Source organism: Solea solea, chromosome 13 (assembly GCF_958295425.1).
Source record: "Solea solea chromosome 13, fSolSol10.1, whole genome shotgun sequence".
NCBI lineage: Eukaryota > Metazoa > Chordata > Actinopteri > Pleuronectiformes > Soleidae > Solea > Solea solea.
This window is the reverse complement of record NC_081146.1, coordinates 2,901,062-2,919,914: the sequence shown is the minus strand read 5'-3', so window position 1 is coordinate 2,919,914 and position 18,853 is coordinate 2,901,062. Positions and strand designations below refer to the sequence as shown.

The 18,853-nt window shown below is 42.3% G+C and overlaps 1 protein-coding gene across 2 annotated transcripts; it reads right to left on the bottom strand.

Annotated features, from left to right (window-relative positions):
* Window positions 1–1,526: 1,526 nt before the first annotated feature.
* taf12 (TAF12 RNA polymerase II, TATA box binding protein (TBP)-associated factor) lies at window positions 1,527–8,370 on the bottom strand. 2 transcript variants are annotated; one of them, XM_058646791.1, is made up of 6 exons: window positions 8,210–8,370; window positions 6,864–7,084; window positions 4,540–4,617; window positions 4,122–4,236; window positions 2,429–2,517; window positions 1,527–1,855 (listed from the first exon to the last, which is right to left on the bottom strand). In XM_058646791.1, exons 2-6 carry the CDS (start codon window positions 6,942–6,944, stop codon window positions 1,820–1,822), a joined length of 399 nt encoding a protein of 132 aa, XP_058502774.1. In that variant the 5' UTR covers window positions 6,945–7,084; window positions 8,210–8,370; the 3' UTR covers window positions 1,527–1,819. The 2 variants fall into 2 exon arrangements, with proteins under 2 accessions (XP_058502774.1, XP_058502775.1); XM_058646792.1 differs by lacking the exon at window positions 8,210–8,370 and adding an exon at window positions 7,164–7,290.
* Between the last annotated feature and the right edge of the window lie 10,483 nt (window positions 8,371–18,853).

Here is an 18,853-nt window from a genome sequence, read left to right as displayed (position 1 = left end):
TGCGCACGTGGCGGTCTACAAATGTTGCTGAAAACTGGCAAAGCAGTTGGGTCTGTGTGTGCGCGCGTCATTGCGCTCGCTCAGCAGGTGTGTGTGCTCATTAGTGACGAGTCGCTCCGTCACCTATGTATTTATGTGTGATGCGTTCAATGACACACGTGACTTTCCAACCCTGAGTCTCGGGGACCACACACATAGCACGTTTCCACTACACAGTTCCAGCACGGCTCGCCTCTACTTGTTTTCTTTTTGCTTTTCCATTAGCGATAGTACCTGGCACCTTTAGTTGTTCAAACTGAACAATCTCGAACTGTAGATGAGTTAAAAAAAACTTAAACATCCTGAAAATGTTCCTTAATAAGGAGTCTGTTGTATTTAGAGCGACAACCAGCATCACAGTCACTAGTTTTTGTGTGTTGCACATGGCAGTGTCATGCTATTGTAACAGGCCCAGTTACTACAGTATATTTTTTAAGGTACTGCAATTTATTGAATACCTGATATTCATTTTATTTGCTTTTTTTATTTTATAATTACACAAAATGTATGTTTTAAGGTTTTTATTTTTATATTTTACCCTGACACGGCAGGTGAAGTTGTCATGTGGAACCTTCATGATTTTCTGTCCCCGACGTTCACTTTTGGGGTGCCCACCCAGTATTTAAGGGTGTGTCTGCCCTCACCTCTCCCCTTCTGCTGCTGCATGTTGTGGGAGAGGTACGTGATGTGTGCTTGTGTGAATTCTGTATCGTTTAGCGTTGTAATTATGCTAATATGGAGATTATCATGTTAAACTTGACAAGCTGTATGTTTATTTTATAGAGGGCCCGTCTCCCTGTGTTTCACATGCTGATGGGAGTTTCCTTTCACTTGCCTTGTGTCAGAAATAAACAAGAGACTACCTCCAAAAGATATTCATCGTACGGCGAATTCTTCACAATGCAAAACTACACCGGTTACACTATGGTGACTCCGCCCACGTTAAGCAGGTTCTATAGTAATGGAACGCGATGTCAAACCGAGAAGTCGTGCCGCGTCGAGTCGTGCCGACACTGTAGTGTAGTATTTGTTTCACAATGAATCACTTGCTCACATAGTGTTACTTTGTTACTGCACCTTTTAGACATAGCTTATTGTCCAAGTTAATTGTGACAACAGAAGCTTTAGTTCAAAACTCCAAAATATTTTTAATATCCATCTTTTATTCTTTTTTTTAAATTTGACATTATGAGAAGTCAACATTTCCTCATCATTTACTCAACTTGCTTCATTGGTAAAACATAAATGTGGAATTAAAAACAATGGTTGAAATAAGTGAATATGATAAAATCCTTGGACACCGAGTAACAAAACAGCACGCACTATTTTACATACACAACATTCATGGCAATTCATTATTATTGGCAAGATAACGCCATTAAAGATCATTGTAAAGGAGGCAAATGAATCTGTAACATTATGCATGTAAATGTTGAAGTTAGAGTATCAAAGGCACACTGGACGTAACAGTGGTCACAATCCAAAAATGAGTTTTCCAGGTAAGTTTTATTCACAAAAAAAAAGAACAAACTGAGTTCTGCCAGACTTAGTTTAACAGAAACAAAACAGAAGCAGACGATGCTGGCAAAACACTCAAAGATTAGGGAAACATGTCAATAATCACTAATGTCAGAAAAGGACCCCCCCCCCCCCCACCAACCCCCTCTCTTTCTTGCCCCTAAGTCCAAAAGATCACACTTCAAAAAAAAGGACAAACAAACAGAAACAACCCAAAAGAACAGACAGTAGAGAGGGTTTGACATGTTACAGTACAGTCTTGTTATTTTTTGGTTGTCTTGCGGATCAGCGCCATTCTCTGAAATGACAAAAACAAAAAACAAACGTTAGTTCTACTATAATAAATGTGCAATTTCATGCAAGATACATCCATAGGGTTCACACAGGTCCTTTGAAGTTTTTGAAAAATGCCCTAAATAGAAAGAATTTTCAGTAAATGTCTCCCGTGTTTGTTACCATGCCACCTACTGCTTCATGCTTCCTGCACTGTTGTACGTAGACTGGCACACAACAAACATCGCGTCACAATTACTAGCGGTGTTGTGGACACTGTCGCTCCACGGTTTACGTGAGATTCCATGAAGAACAATGAGCGTGTAAAGTTAAGTAAGAGAGCAAATGACGAAAATTCCAAAATCTCTGTCTCACCAAAGAAAATTACAAAGACTGACTTTGACCAAGATCCCAAGAACAATCAATAGAATAAGACGTGTATAGGTCAAGACCATAATTCATCTAAAATGATGGCTTTTACAAACTGCCCTCCCATCTTAAGCTGCGTCAGCACATTTGGTCCTTGAATTTGAGGGAATGACGTCAACCAAGGTGTGGGAACCCTGCATGCATACAGTCTTCTCAGACTATGACTCACCTGTTTGTGTGCCTCTGTGGTACAAGCCTTCTTAAACGGCCTGATCTCATCTGAGCCGTAACCAGGAATCCACATGTTCCACTGGCGTTCTGTGTTTAGAAAAAAATAAATAAAAAATCAATACAAAACAAAACTGTATAAGACTTTTCAAAAAATGCCAGACATGTAAAAAAAAACAATTCACACAGATTTGCTATCAGAGGTGACTAGGGAATAAAATATCTCCATTCTTGGATACTTTCATAAAGGATTGATGCAGAAAAATCAATAAGTTGAAAAAAAATGGACTGTCATGTGGAATAGTGTCATTGTTAAATCCATGTTTATTATGCTTCTAAAAAAGAACAGATCCAGCAAAGCAGTAAATAATACTTTACTGTATCAATTTCCTGTCAAAATCAGACCACAGAGCTGTAAATATTGTTTGCCTTTATGAATGATTTTTCCATTAAAAACAGCAGGAGAAGGAACAGAGAAATGAGTCGTGTCTGTATTAAACGCTGCTGTTAGAGGCCGTTTTTCCCGCTTTCTTCAGAAACTACTTTGTTCCCTTTCTGTTAGAAGAAGACTGAAGATAAATATGTCAGATGATTTATACAGAAACAACGTTACTGCTCCACTGATCTTTTTATCATGAAATGACAGAACTCAGTAACAATCAAATGGAATTATGGTATGCCAAGGCGGTCACACTTTTTGTTTAAACTGCCGATTGTTGTGTGACGCGTGCAACTTACGAGAAAAGGATGTAAAACTACACACCGACCAAATCAGGAAGGGAAATAAAGAGAGAGGCTGCAGCAGACTGGGAAGGTTTTCTGCTGATTTAATGTCACAGAATCACTCCGACTATCATTTCAGACTGCTGTAGACACTTTCACATCAGCATCTGTCCAACCTTAGTGTTTGTGGTTCATACATTTCACTGATTAACCAGAATATGTGTTAGTGTAAGTGTTGTTGCATTTCACACACTCTGATCTGTCTGTCTCTCTTTATTAATCAGTCAGGCCTATTAATCATGCCGATATTTGCCATTTATTAATCGGACACTTATTACAAATGTATGCATGTTTGTTCTCAGAAACTTGGCAACTGTTGCCAAGTCCATAAAAAAGAAAATCAGCATTAATTACCAGCTGCCCTGATTTCTAAAAATCAGCATAGAAAAACCCATATCTGTCTGCTGACCTACATCTCCTCTCCACTCCCCGCACCTGCACGCAAAACTTTGGCAACAGGGCTTTCAGTGTTGCTGCTCCAACCCTCTGGAACTCACTCCCTCTGGCTATTCGCCAGGCACCAACTCTGCATTTGTATAAATCACTATTGAAGCGACACTTGTTCCTGCAAGTTTTTCTGACCTGATTGTTTGTTTGTGTTTTGATTTCTGTTTTTCTACTTGTACAGTGACCTTGGATTTCGTGAAAGGCGCTTCATAAATCTAAGTTATTGTTGTTATTATTATGTTATTATCTAAGTTATTAACAAAGCGGCAGAGATGATAAGATTCCATTTTTATAAATTACAAACAAACAGAAATATTTGTTTGTACACAGAAAGTTTGATAAACACACATTTTAACAACAAAGCCATGGTGTCACTATATTGTGTGTGTTCGACATTAAATGCAACATTGTGAAGCTATTTAGTACAATCTTACAGGACATGAAAAGGGCCTTGAGCAGCTTACCTAGATGTAGTTGAACGTCCTTTACCTCCAGGGTGTTGGACTTGCGATGACGTGCCAGTTGGCAGGCTGCTGTCACGACGCTCTCAATGAAGTCGTCTGCAATTTGTAACAGCATCTGAGGGAAGAGACAGGCGTTTTGAACCCCATCAATCATGTTCAGAAAAGGAAAAAGCGACATTTCAGCTGGAACAGCTGGAAAAGCCCCTCGTGTTTTCCTCTGCTCGTGTCATTTATCATGCAGCTTTACAGAACAGCGTCTGCAAGTGACTGATGTGCAGTCGGTTAGGGAAGCTTTAGGGCAACAAAGACATGCAAGAGCCAAGATGGAGTATGACATTTACAGGGAAGAAAAGCACGAGTGCTTGTGTTTATTTCACATTTATGAAAAAAAAGAACAACATATTGAAACCACACATACTTCTTCAACATCCTCATCCAGCTGTTCATTTGGGTCGATCTCTCTCACCAGGTCCTGGAGCTTCTTCTTACTGAGCACCTGGGACAGGAAGCAGAGAAATTCATTCACTCACTTTAAACGTGGCAACGACAACATCATGTCTGCTTTTAATGAAATTTAAATAGTCAAGCAACAATATAAAACAATTTCAAATAGACCGACAACATATCATCCATCACTCTGTTCAGGAAAGGAAAACTAAAACTTAAAAAGAAAACTTTAACATAAGCAGGATTTATGTGGATGCTTAAAATCCTCAAATGCTTGAATTTTAATGTTGTAATTTCAAGGTTTGAAAAGTGCTTGTATTTTGGATAAAGTGCTTAAAAAAACTTCAAGAGTGTGTATGTGAAAATGATTTGGGGAATAAAGTGCTTGGATGTGACCATGGAAAAGAGCGATGACCATGCATAAGCCTAAAGCGGCTCTGATGTTAATACGTTTAACAATGAATGTCATTAAAGGACCTGTATGCAAGAAATTAAGTATCAAGTCACACAATGACGAAAACATCATCAGAGATTAAGGAAATGTGTTAAATAGAAAAACTTGCTTCAATGACAATGGTACAGCCACTATGTTGCAGCCTGAAAATTCTGTTTATGATGTGGCGAAGGTTAGGGGCAAAAAACAAAGGGCTACTCTAGGCACACAGACTTAATTGATCTTATTAAAATAAAGTATTATTATATTATCAAACAAATTAAATGAATAACTTAAAGTTATGTCCAGGATTGTACAAAAATCAAACAAAACAACAGATTGGGTTTAAACAATAGAAAAGAACACTATTACTATAGACCTATTAGGACTGTCAGTTTTTTCCAAAAATTAAGTTTGAACTAATTTATGACCCATAATTAGTTGAATTAAATAAACCCCCCCACCCCTGTCATCACTCAAATGTAATTATGTGACATTCAGTAGCCATTTGTCAAGGCAAACAGCTTAATTTCTGATATTATTTTATAGAAACACAAGTCTGTCAACTTGATTGTGATTGAGTCTGGCTCTTTTTACCCTCCTGAGGAGAACCCGGGGGAGCGCCAGGCGCAGTGTGTTTATATGATGATGATACGGCACTTTTATCAGGGGCTGGCTGAGCGGCAGGGAAAGCACTGGCGGGTTGTCACGTGACACTGAATCCTGATGTTTTCTGGCCAGGACTTCTGTAGCATGCATTGAGCAAAGGTGTGGAGTTTGCGTGCGTGTTTCAGCGTCTTTTACAAAGTCATACATACTCGGCACTGCCAATTTGCACATCGTTAAAACACAAAAGACGATACTATGGCAAACGATATATATATGGCCCCCCCTATAGATTAGGGATATTTCTTTAATTTGGATTGCAGTACATGTTTTAAAATCGAGGTACACATCTAGTAAAAAGCTTTTTTAAGACTGTTGTGTGATGAGGAAAGTACCAAGCAGAAAACGGCACCACTTTGGCTATGATAGAAATCATACTATTTTAAAACTGATGGCAGGAAACAAGTATATCAGTGTTTCCCCAGGAATTCTGTTCAGCACAATCAGCGCTGTTGTGCTGGTATCAACAATGGTTTATTTTTGTTTCTCTCGAGATAATTATGTAATGGCCAAATAAGCATTAATCATTATAAAGTTTTGTGCTCACTTGTGCAGTTACGAGTGAAACTTTAGCAGTGGTCGTGACGCACTGGTGCTGAGTTCATGTAGGGGAAACAATGAAATCATACTGTGTGTTGTTTTCAAGTATAAAGTGTCTATTTATGTGCACCGCAAGAAACGCCAGACCCTATTTACACTGCAGTCAAATTGAATTGTTTACATGTTGAGGACATTTGCATACAGTCTCCTGTTTACTATTTTTTCTGCTTCTGTTCATGATGTTCTGTGTACAAAGTGTACAGTTATGATTATTAGTTCCTCTTACAAGCAACAATAGACAAAGCAAATAATGAGCCACTCTGCAGTGGCAGAAAATAGCTTGATGCAACAAATTGAAGAAGACTCTTTGGATGAAAAGGATTCGGACAAACCAAGAGATAAGAGTTAATATTGGTCTGGCAGTTCTAGAATGGAGAGCTCCATGAGCTACAAAAGCACTCCTGGACTCCTACCTAACATGATGCAGAAATAATGTTACATTTCCTTTTCATTGTTGACCAGCTAAAATAGGCATGATAACTTCCTGACATTAGCCGTCGTGATTTGTTTTGGTCAAGCATTGCATAAAGTCTTTTAAAGAGAGAAAGACTGATAATAGTGCAGCAAAGCAGCAGAGGTATCCATGACTGACTGACCTGAGATCCTTCTGGACTAGTCCTGCCAGCAGGGCCAGGGGCCCCCAGAACTTTGACAGCCGCTGTGGTGCTGTTTGCCATATTGGTGGCCACAGGAACAGTCGAGGGTCTCTGGAGTTTCACAGGAAGTTGAAGAGTTGTGTCTCACTGAGTCCGGGTGACAGTCCAAGGTGGGCACCGGTGCGATGCGTTATCCTATGACAGCGCGTGTGTCTATAAATCTGGCAAAATCGGACAATATATCAGTGATATGGCCTGTTCTTACAATTACAGTTCTTCCAGTTTTCATGAAAATATCACCTTCTTTTGTTATATACACATCACAAGAAAAGAAAAGAGTCCCAGCAGCAGACTGGACGTCACTTTGTCAACAAAAAAGAGTTTGCAATGGTAATAAGTTCAGTATTGTCTTCGGTCACTGGACAGGTGTCAAAATGCAAAATGCAAAAGAGTCCTTTGATGACTTTGAACAGACTTACTGCCATGAAAAAGTGTGATGGTATGAAACAAAAGGGGATATTCCTTTGATGTTACCACAGCTGATGAAAGACATGTGATGTCACCCATCTCTTATATTAAATAACATCTGTCGTCTGTTTGCAAAACATCACAGGCATCAAACATGGAAGGTGACTTGATAAAGGTACCAATGTGTGCAGTGCAGTAGAAATGAGACGTGCACTAAACAAGCCACTTCCAGTGTGTGCGGCTTGGTAGAAATACTGCACAAGTTGAGCCTCTTATTTCATATGTTTACACCAGATTGTAGAATTTATTAACAGATATTTATTTACATGTTAACAACAATATTTTTCATGCGTTTCAATTGCTCAACATGCTAATTTTGCGTTTATTTTGATATCATGAGTATACAAATATGCTGCCGCTAAGGTAGCGCCTGTATTTCATAGGGTCCAAACACACTTTGCTTCGATTGAGCATTATATTCTTCTACATTATCTGGATTAAACCTATAGAAAAAGGTTCTTCCCCTTTAAACACTTTGCAACTCTGTACCCACAGGTTTTTGAATGGACACAGATCCTGTTAGCTAAATGCTAAGCTACATGCAGAGACAAGTACTGATTTTGTCCTAAAACAACGCTGTGGTACATAGTCATTAAGTTAAAAGATTAATCCAATAAAATACAAACAGCGCACATGTATCCGTTTAGTGTCTATGTCTCCCCAACAAATAAAGCAACCATCGCGGACACTGTTTGCTAAAAACAATAGCCGCTATCAAAGCTTTGGCGTTAGCCGGACAGGCTACTGTAGCAGCTAATCCATCTTCACGACTCTGTGCAGGCTGCATCTTCAATTTACGAATTAAATATGCAACTCACCCGATAAAACAAACACTATCTGTCCATGTCCGCGGTAGAGTTGACAGTAATGTCCGAATTTGACTGACAAAAACCGCTTTACACTGCCTCTATAACAGCTCGCGGTATGATCGACGATATTTTTCTTCCACTACTTCCGCTTTCTTCACAACCATTTCCGGTGGGAAAACACATCGGCTGTACTCTGCCACCTGCTGGTTGTTTCCTGGACCTACACTTGTAGGATTCAAGAAGGGGAAGGGGAGGACATAAAACCCAGGAATCAAAATACTTTATTAATCCTCCGGAGGGAATTGGATGCGTTATAATTGCGCATTCGAAATTATAATTACACCCAGGAAAATAAAATAAGAAATAAGACTGAGATAAACACAATATTAGCAACAGATAAAATATATACATTTAACATGAAATACATGACAAGAAATATGCGCTTAGTAAGAGAGATGACCCTTTAATTTATATGACAATAAATATAAAAATAAAGCTGAAAGCAGTGGGCTCTTGCAGTTGCTGCCCTGCCAGTCGGTGGCATTATTTGTCCTTGACTCAATTTTCATGCTTTCATTCGGCTGATGTTTTCTGGCCAGGCTTGTATCGCTCCTGTGAAGTTTACATGTACGGAACGTGCAAATAGCTAATGTTACGGGTCCCAGAGATGTGAGACCACATTAACAAATATATATACCTGTGATAGCAGGTAAAGGAGAGAGACACATGGAGAGCAGGTTGTCGTTTTTCCCGTTAACAGGTTGTCTCTGCTTTTATTAAACATCAATTATCACATAAGCACAATGTATATAACAAATCTCAGTGTTATGTTCAGATTTACCTTTTCACCAAACAATCAAAACCAACATTCTATTCTCACAAATTGTCTCATCTTTTGCTCTTTAAACATACTTTCTGAAATTCAGATTCATAACAGTTCCGTAAATATATATATTACCTTTTTTTCACCACAGTCCAAACTGATAGAAACACTAGTCCAGGTAGTGTAATTTCGCTGCTTAACTCCTTTACATATACATATATATATATATCTATATCTCTACCTTGCTCCCATAGCAGGGCACTGAAATTACTAAATTAAACAAAGTGCTTATGTCAAAACTAAATCTACCTGGCAACAGGCGCATGAACAAAATAAAAACAAAAATAATTATGTCAGATAAAACTCATAACAATACACTTTCACAACAAACAGACTTTTCACTTATAGTGCAACTGCGGCCGCGCGCGGCACAAAATGGCGTCTTCGCGGGGAAACTTTCTAATATGTTCTCTGTCAATTAGTAACAAAACATTAAGATAACATGCTATAAACAATCACGCTCTTAATATTTGTTAATATAGAACAAAATCACGGAGCAAATATCACGGTGTACACACACACTGACCTGTGATAGCAGGTAAAGGAGAGAGACACATGGAGAGCAGGTTGTCGTTTTTCCCGTTAACAGGTTGTCTCTGAGAGCGGCAGCGGTTGCACACCCCTAACCATTCCCCGGGCAACTCTTGGGAAACAACGGTTCCGCCCTCCCCATCTCAATATTTGTGTTGCACCACCGAAATAATAAATCATTAAAAAAACAATACTTTGCATAAAATAATTGCAATCATAAAAATAAAACAAAATTGTGGTTACCTATTTTAGGTGTGCCACACACTCCCCCACAACAAAAGTGGCTCCTGACACTTAAATCACCATCCAAATGGACGTCAATATACAAACTATTCACAAATTATGTACATTATACCACATTTCACACCTCAAACATGTATGGACCTGATATCTGACTATATGTGACCTTTCAGTAACCATATAGAGGATAATTGAGGGGTAAATACGGACACTGAAGAAGGGGTGTGCTTTGAAATGATAGTGGAAACGGCTGTGAGTGCCAATAGGGGACGATGTAAGTATCTAGTGCATTCACTGTGGGGCGTGTCTGATATGTGGGATGGCCAAGTGATGAATAGGTGAACACTCGACCTGGCTGTCTTTGCCGAGTCGACCGTCGCAGTGGGATAGGTGAGCAGGGTTGAGAGGTCGCTGCCTGTGGGATCTCTGGCTCTGTGTCTGATTGAGGTGAGTTAACGATTGCTGGTATGTTATCCCCCTCCATCATCACTTCACCTGCCAGCAGTGTGGGAACTGTCCCTGGTACCGCTTGAGTCTCCATCCATGTCTGACCTCCTTCATAGACTCCAGCTGAATCAGGTAGATGTTCATCACTGTCTGGAGCCTCCACTACAGGCGTTTCTTGTGTTGATCCATCATGGACTCTGACAGGTTCCCTATAAGTCTGAACAGACCTTTCCTTGGGAGGCTTTGGTGCTTTCAATGCCGGGGTTCGGCTGTCTTGACTAACAGCTAATTTCTCAGGGATAACGGCTGTTCTTGGCTCAGCCCATCTGGCTGGTATTCTCAACCAATAGCCACTGTCTGTCTCATCATCTGAACCAGAGGCCTCAGTGTCAGCCGTTTGATCTCTCTTGTCACTCACTCTCACCTGTGTGTTCCCTGATCTGATCCTTGTCTGTTTTGACCCCGGTTTCCGTTTGGTTGGCTGTTGTGGGAGTTCCACTGGCAGATTATTGACCAGCAAAAGCAGATTCCGGTGTAGGGTCCTAACTCGTCCCTTGCCATCACCCTCTGGATAAATGATATACACTGGGTTATCTGCCACTTGTTCTCTCACCACATATGTCCTCTTCTCCCAGTAGGAGCGCAGTTTCCCGGGCCCTCCTCGCTCTCCGACGTTCCTAACCAACACTCGATCCCCAGGTTGTAGGATCACACCTCTCACTCTCTGGTCATAGTAAGACTTGCCCTTTGCACTGGAAGACAAGCTGTTATTGTTAGCGATCCGATAGGCCTCTGTCATCCTTTTACGCCATTTTTCCACATAACCTCTGTGAGTCTCTGAATCAATCTCCTCCGACAAGCCAAACAAGAGGTCTACCGGGAGGCGAGGGTGTCGACCAAAAAGCAGGAAATGAGGTGCATAACCGGTGGACTCATGACGAGTGCAGTTATACGCATGCACAATCTGTGCAAGATGTTCTTTCCACACCTCCTTCTCCTTATCTGTCAGGGTACGCAACATCTGTAACAATGTACGGTTAAACCGCTCTGCTGGGTTACCTTGGGGGTGATAGGGAGACGTTCGAGAGTGACCTACTCCTGCAAGCTGTCCAAGTGTTCGGAAAAGTTCATTCTCAAACTCTCGTCCCTGATCATGATGGAGTTTGTTGGGGAACCCAAAGCGAGGTACAAAGTCATTGTATATGCGCTCGGCTGCTGTCCTTCCTGACTTGTTTTTGGTCGGGTAAGCCTGGGCGAATCTTGTGAAATGGTCGACTACCACCAAAATGTACTCGTAGCCCCCTTTGCTCTTTTCAAGATGCAGGTAATCTATACAAACAAGCTCAAGGGGTGAGTTGGACTTTAGGCTACTCATGGGTGCACGCACCTGAAACGTGGGTTTTTTCTGTTGTATACAACAGCATTTCTTAGTGACATACTCCTCAATAAATCTTTTCATATGGGGCCAGTAAAATCTTTCTCTGGCAAGGTGGAGTACCCTCTCCATGCCCATATGCCCCATATCATCATGAAGGTGTTTCAAGACAAGCAACTGATATTTAAGGGGTAGGACTAATTGTTTTCTCTCTGGTGTTCGTCGATACAAAATTCCACCTTCAAGGTGCAGCCGGTCCCACTCGCGAAGGAGCTTACAAGCAGATCCCTTTACAGACCTCCTGATGTCATCTGTGAGTCTGATGTTAGACTCCTTGAGCCCTATGATCTCTCCAATTGTGGGGTCTTCTTTTTGGTCCTGCACCAATTCATCATGTGTAATTCCCTGCAGGGGTGCGCGAGGCTGTGGTATAATATCAAGGGAGGAAACAACAAGAGCAGCCACCCAGGCCACATCCTTTCTCTGGGCTGCCTGACTTCCCTCCCAAGCTGCACTTACCACCTCCTGCGACAACTCCTTTGTACAGGTCACCATGTTGTTGTCGATGTCAAGGGGAACTCGGGACAAAGTATCGGCATCCGTGTTCACTCTCCCAGGTCTATACTTGATGTTGAACCGAAAGTCCGATAATTCCCCCACCCAGCGGTGACCAACTGCATTGAGTTTTGCTGTGCTCATAATGTATGTCAGTGGGTTATTGTCAGTATAGATTGTGAAGTGTGGAGCGTAAAAGAGATAGTCCCTGAATTTCTCACACACTGCCCATTTGAGAGCAAGGAACTCTAACTTTCCGCTATGCAAATGATAGTTCTTTTCTGCAGAAGTTAGCGTTCTTGACCCAAACCCAATGACTCGCAACTTTCCATCTTGTTGTTGGTATAGGACGGCACCTAGGCCTAGCTCTGACGCATCAGTATGCAGGACAAATGGTAGGTCAAAGTTGGGGTAGGCTAGAACTGGGGGGTGCGTTAACATTTCAATCAATCTCTCAAGTACACTCTGGTGCGCAGAAGTCCACACTATAGGTGCCCTGGATGACAGCTGGGGCCCCTTGACCCTCCTCTGCTGGGACTGGCCTTGTTTTGGCAAGGATTTCCCTTGGAGCAACTCATATAGCGGTTTAGCTATTTTTGAAAAGTCCTGTATGTATGACCGGTAGTAGCTGAGGAAGCCAAGAACCCTTCTCAGATCACCTACTGTTTGCGGGGCTTTAGCCTTCAGTGCAAACACAGCCTCTAGATCTTTAGGATCAACTCGAACACCATCAGCGGACACAAGTCGACCAACGTAGCGAACTTCCTTCTTGAACATTTCACACTTCTCTGGCCGGAGCTTTATTCCTTGACACTGCAGAGCTTGAAGCACCTTACGTACCACCTCTACATGATCCTTGAAAGATTGTGAGTAGCAGAGAATGTCGTCCAGGTATGGTATGCAGCACTCATCTCTGAGCGAACTCAACATCTCCTCCATACTTCTCTGGAAGGCTGCAGGTGCGTTGGACAGACCGAATGGGATCCTCACCCACTCATAAAGCCCCCAGGGTGTGATGAAGGCCGTGAGGTGGCGTGAACCTTCAGCTACAAAACCCTGGTGGTAGGCCTTACCCTGATCGAGGATGCTGAACCAAGAATATCCACCCAAGGTGTCCAGCAGGTCCTGTATTCGGGGAAGTGGGTGTCTGTCTGGTACTGTTTTCTGATTCAGCAGCCGATAGTCTATACAAAGGCGCAGGGTACCATCTTTCTTTCGCACACACACCACCGGGGCAGAGTAGGATGACTTCGACTTAACTATCCATCCCCTCACAAGAAGATCCTGGACATATTCTTTGACCTCTTTCAAAAGCGGTTTTGGTATGGAAGTGTACGCCCTCTGCACAGGGATGTCATCTTTTAAATTTATCACCATTTGCAGGCTAGGGTTACACCCAATATCATCTCCATCTCTCGCAAATGCCTTAGACTCCTCAAATAACATCCTCTTCACAAGCTCTTGTTGTTCCTCCTCCAACTCATCAAGGTTCACAGGAGGCTGCCACAAAGATGGGCTTGGCTCTGTGACATGGGCAGTGACTTCATTGACTCCTGTAGTAGGCATGGATTTGTTATAAGGATCAGCTTCCACCACCCTCTCAATGTGCTGCAAGGTTCCCAGGGCTGTTTTACGTAGTAGGGTGACATCATGTTTGGTGTTGTTGCCAACCGCCACTGTGACATAAGGCTTAGCAGGATTTTGTACCTCAACCAATCCTGCGCCTAGATCCAGCTGCTCCAGCGGCTGACCACTCTCATCTGCTTCAAAAAGCACCAGTCTGCCAGTGGGGTTCATGGTTGGTGGAAGGCGACACTTCACCCAGGCGACATGACCAGCTGGGATGACGATGTCCTTTACCCCTGTTCTTAAGCGCCCTTGTGGCGTGACAGGCTCTGGTGTCTGAATGAAGCTCACAACTGCTTCAGCCTTCTCACTGGAAACACAGATAGCATTACAAAGAAGCTTAGTCAAGATAGGTATTAATCGTTCTGGCTGTCCTTCAATGAGCTGTTCTAAAACATTAAAGCCAACTAACGGTCTCTCCATGGGCAAACTGCTGACCAGAAATGGGACACTGATGGAAAGACTGGGGTCATCATTCTCTGGTAGATTGATCATTATGGGTAACCAGCCATCAAATGGTATAAGTTCACCATTAACTGCACACACCTCCAGCTTGTCCAATTCCTCAATGATTTCAGACATTGGTCGGATGTTGAGGTCGGGCAGATACTTGTCTTTCCAAGCACGGCTCACCATGCTGACCTGTGCCCCAGAGTCGAGCAATGCAGTCACTGCTAAGCCACTTAGATTACACTGTATGAGAGCTTTTTTTCCTATTAGCTTGGCAACAGCTCCGCGTTTGGCACCAGGTGACTCAAAGGAGAGCAGGGTAGAGTTTCCACTTTCTCTGTGACTATTCTGTGAAGTTAAGTCTGAAGTGATGGACAGGGAATAATTAGCTTTGCTGCCACTGGAATTGACTTGAGTTCTTGCTCCCACAGAATACTCAGTTTGGGGCTCTATGTCAGCTCCGATCACTGGGTGCCCCCCTGCAGCGACCGAGTCCAGTTTCCCTGATTCTTTTGCCTCCTTATGCAGCCTACAGCTCTGTGACCTTCACCACCACAAGAGAAGCAATGGTTACAATTTGGCCAGTTTTGTTCGACACACTGTGGACAACCATAAGGTTTCTCTTTCCTGTTTCTTGCCTGATCTTGAGGAAATTGCTTGACTAGGTCTGGCGGTCGTGGCTGACATTGTTGTTTAAGTGACTCAACCACGCTTGTGAGCTCTTCCACTCTGGCTGTAAGCTCTTTAATAGGGTCAGCTTTTGCTTTACTTGGTGCGTTTTCATGCTTAGCGCTGGGTTCTTGGACTGCACTGAGCTCAAGCTGTGCACTATGTGCACTGGTTGTCGTCTGTCTACGAGAAGAGCCTATTCTCTTCTGCCTTTCACTCTCCTCACTAGTGATCCTCATTACGTGGCGCAATATTGTTTCATCGCCAACTTCGCTGTTTGACAGAAGGGGCTTCAGTTCTCGTCGTATGTCATTGTGTTTCTGCCCTAGTCCCTGATAGACTGTATGCAAAAATACATCTTGAACAGTAGCAGCATTGTATTTTATGCCGGTGTCGGACAGTTTAGACGTGAACAGGACACGCTGTTTCAACCCTATGACGCGGTAGAGGAACTGCTGTGGTGTTTCGTTGTCATCCTGTCTAGCACACATCAACTCCTGAAACAACTCCGTGCTGTTTTTCTCCCTTAGGTGTGCCTGGAGGAACCCCTTGAGTTCTGTTACTGTGAGGTCATCCTTATTGATCAGCATATCTTTAAAGGTTCCAGGTTTGATTATTCTTAGGACACTGCGAACTATTTCTGTGTCTGGGAAGCCTTCTTTAATTCCTTCCTCTATTTGTTTACAGACATTGCTGTAGCTTATGTCGGAAGAGTGGTCGCCAACTTGACCCCCTTGCACTTTAAACTCTCTCCTCTGGAGGTAGGAGAGCTCTCTTAAAGAGATCATTCCCTCTCTGCCCTGGTGGGCAGCAGACTGACTTGTGGAGGATTTGTATGACGAGTCACTACGAGCCCCAGAAGTCTGTGCTGGTAACAAGGTGAAGCCTTCTGGAGACTGGGCTGTTGGTGTCATGATACTCTGTCTAAGCCTTTTTCCAAGCTCTTCATAGCTAGTGAGCATTTCCAGCAAATCAGTATTTGTGGTCTCAGCTACTTCACTGGTTAGCTTTGGTCTCACTGGGCTAGCTGTGGAAACATTGCTGTGCCTACTAGGCAAAGTGGAACTAGGTGGACCGGGTTTGTCTGTGTGTCCCAACATTTGATCAGTGATAATGCCTGTGTTCATTTCTTGGACTGTTTGTTGCGTTCTACTGATGTCACTACCTGTAGAGGGAGCTACATGTACTGTTTGTGTGGGTGCCGGTGCAGTGTCTAACTCAAGATTACCTCTATTATCAGACAAAAGCAGTACATTTCGGTTCATCACAACAGTATCAATAGTGTCCTTTAAAATCAACAACTGTACCATACCACTGTCCTCAGACTCAAGCAGATGCTTACTGTACATGAATGAACTGATGTGGTTGAAGCAGCTCTCATGATCTCCCTCTGTGAGCTCAGGCTGACCCTCCTCCAACACTGGAACCACGCCCTTGGCAATCTGGAATAGCTCTTCCGCTGACAACGTGAGTAGACTCCTCCTAATGTCCCACACTAGGTTCTTCCTTCCACTCTCTGCCATGTCGGTAGCTTCTCCCTGTCCTTGACGATGGATTCACCAGCTCAGCAACTTCTTGGTCTCTGCTCTGACTCACAGCTCTCTGCTCGCATCAGCTCCCGTGTTGGTCCAAGATGTCATCAAGTGGATCAGCCCCAGACCAGGAGTTGGTGCTGATCCCGGACGAGCCCCCAAGATTTGTTACGGGTCCCAGAGATGTGAGACCACATTAACAAATATATATACCTGTGATAGCAGGTAAAGGAGAGAGACACATGGAGAGCAGGTTGTCGTTTTTCCCGTTAACAGGTTGTCTCTGCTTTTATTAAACATCAATTATCACATAAGCACAATGTATATAACAAATCTCAGTGTTATGTTCAGATTTACCTTTTCACCAAACAATCAAAACCAACATTCTATTCTCACAAATTGTCTCATCTTTTGCTCTTTAAACATACTTTCTGAAATTCAGATTCATAACAGTTCCGTAAATATATATATTACCTTTTTTTCACCACAGTCCAAACTGATAGAAACACTAGTCCAGGTAGTGTAATTTCGCTGCTTAACTCCTTTACATATACATATATATATATATCTATATCTCTACCTTGCTCCCATAGCAGGGCACTGAAATTACTAAATTAAACAAAGTGCTTATGTCAAAACTAAATCTACCTGGCAACAGGCGCATGAACAAAATAAAAACAAAAATAATTATGTCAGATAAAACTCATAACAATACACTTTCACAACAAACAGACTTTTCACTTATAGTGCAACTGCGGCCGCGCGCGGCACAAAATGGCGTCTTCGCGGGGAAACTTTCTAATATGTTCTCTGTCAATTAGTAACAAAACATTAAGATAACATGCTATAAACAATCACGCTCTTAATATTTGTTAATATAGAACAAAATCACGGAGCAAATATCACGGTGTACACACACACTGACCTGTGATAGCAGGTAAAGGAGAGAGACACATGGAGAGCAGGTTGTCGTTTTTCCCGTTAACAGGTTGTCTCTGAGAGCGGCAGCGGTTGCACACCCCTAACCATTCCCCGGGCAACTCTTGGGAAACAACGGTTCCGCCCTCCCCATCTCAATATTTGTGTTGCACCACCGAAATAATAAATCATTAAAAAAACAATACTTTGCATAAAATAATTGCAATCATAAAAATAAAACAAAATTGTGGTTACCTATTTTAGGTGTGCCACACTAAGATAAACGCAAAATGGCTGACTTCCTATTGAGTTGAGGCCATGGTCTCAATAGACTTTTTTGTTTGTCTTGGACTGTGACATGTTTTCACCAAGTTTCGTGAAATTTGGTGCAACCTGGCTTTGTCCTACCAGGTGGGTTATAATATTTTCACTGGTTCTGATGTGTGTGCCAATTTCTGTCCATTTTCACCAATGTGTAGTACCTCAAAAATGTGATCCGTTGGGGAGAAAAAAATGATTCCAGGAGTGTGAGTGTGTGAGTGCTCTGGGCCCTAACAATGCAGAAAAACACTTAAAGTGAACTGAAACTGAAACTGTTTGAAAATGCTGTCAAACCCACAGGGTTTATTATTTCAGCAGAGATTGTATATGGTTGAATGCACATGGACTGTTGAACCAAGTATTTTGTTGTTGCACGAATGATAGATATTGCCAATAGAATAAGTCCATTTTCTGTCTATCAGTTCTCATTAGTTTGACACTGAGGGTAGAACTGAATGGCATAGTTTGATGATAGCCGGAAGAAACGATTTCCTGTGGCGCTCCTGTTGTGCAACCTGGCGGAACGATTCTGTCACTGAATGAATTTCTGTGTTGGACAAGCACACAATTAAGGGGACAGCACTGGTCACCACTGATTAATCAAACATCCTGAGGAATTGTGTACAGATGCTGAGCCTCCTCAGCTCTGGGCCTTCACTGTAGATTACCTCTGTGTGTTTAGACCAGTCCAGTTAAAGGTCCAGTGTGTAAAATGTAGGAGAGATGCAACATACTAGCCATACATTTGCTTGTATGAGTGTATATTCACTTCAAAATAAAACATGTTTGGTTAATGTAGCCTTAGAATTAGCCTTTTATATGCAAGTTACGCAAGGGCCTTGCTTTACAGAGGCTGCCATCTTGTTTTTTTGTGTTTTGAAGCAGAAACTTAGATTGCAAATGAAGAAAAAACGTCTCTGCCCACATGAACCCGATGAACCTGACCCACAGACCAATTAAGAAGAATGAGGAGGAGGAAATACAGAGAAGTTGTTAAGTAGCGAAAGAGTGTTAACATCCTTTCTGGTGTCTGCAGGCCACCGTAGTTTCTTGACACACTTTGAAAAGGTCGGAGTGAATGGAAAAGTCCTCTGTTGCAATCTGCA

Excerpts from the sequence above, each read along its gene's own strand:
- taf12 (XM_058646791.1), bottom strand. The coding sequence starts at position 6,944 with ATGGCAAACAGCACCACAGCGGCTGTCAAAGTTCTGGGGGCCCCTGGC. Across the intron at positions 4,618-6,863 it reads CTAGTCCAGAAGGATCTCAG|GTGCTCAGTAAGAAGAAGCT; the intron begins GTCAGTCAGTCA and ends TTCCTGTCCCAG. Across the intron at positions 2,518-4,121 it reads GGACGTTCAACTACATCTAG|AACGCCAGTGGAACATGTGG; the intron begins GTAAGCTGCTCA and ends TTCTAAACACAG.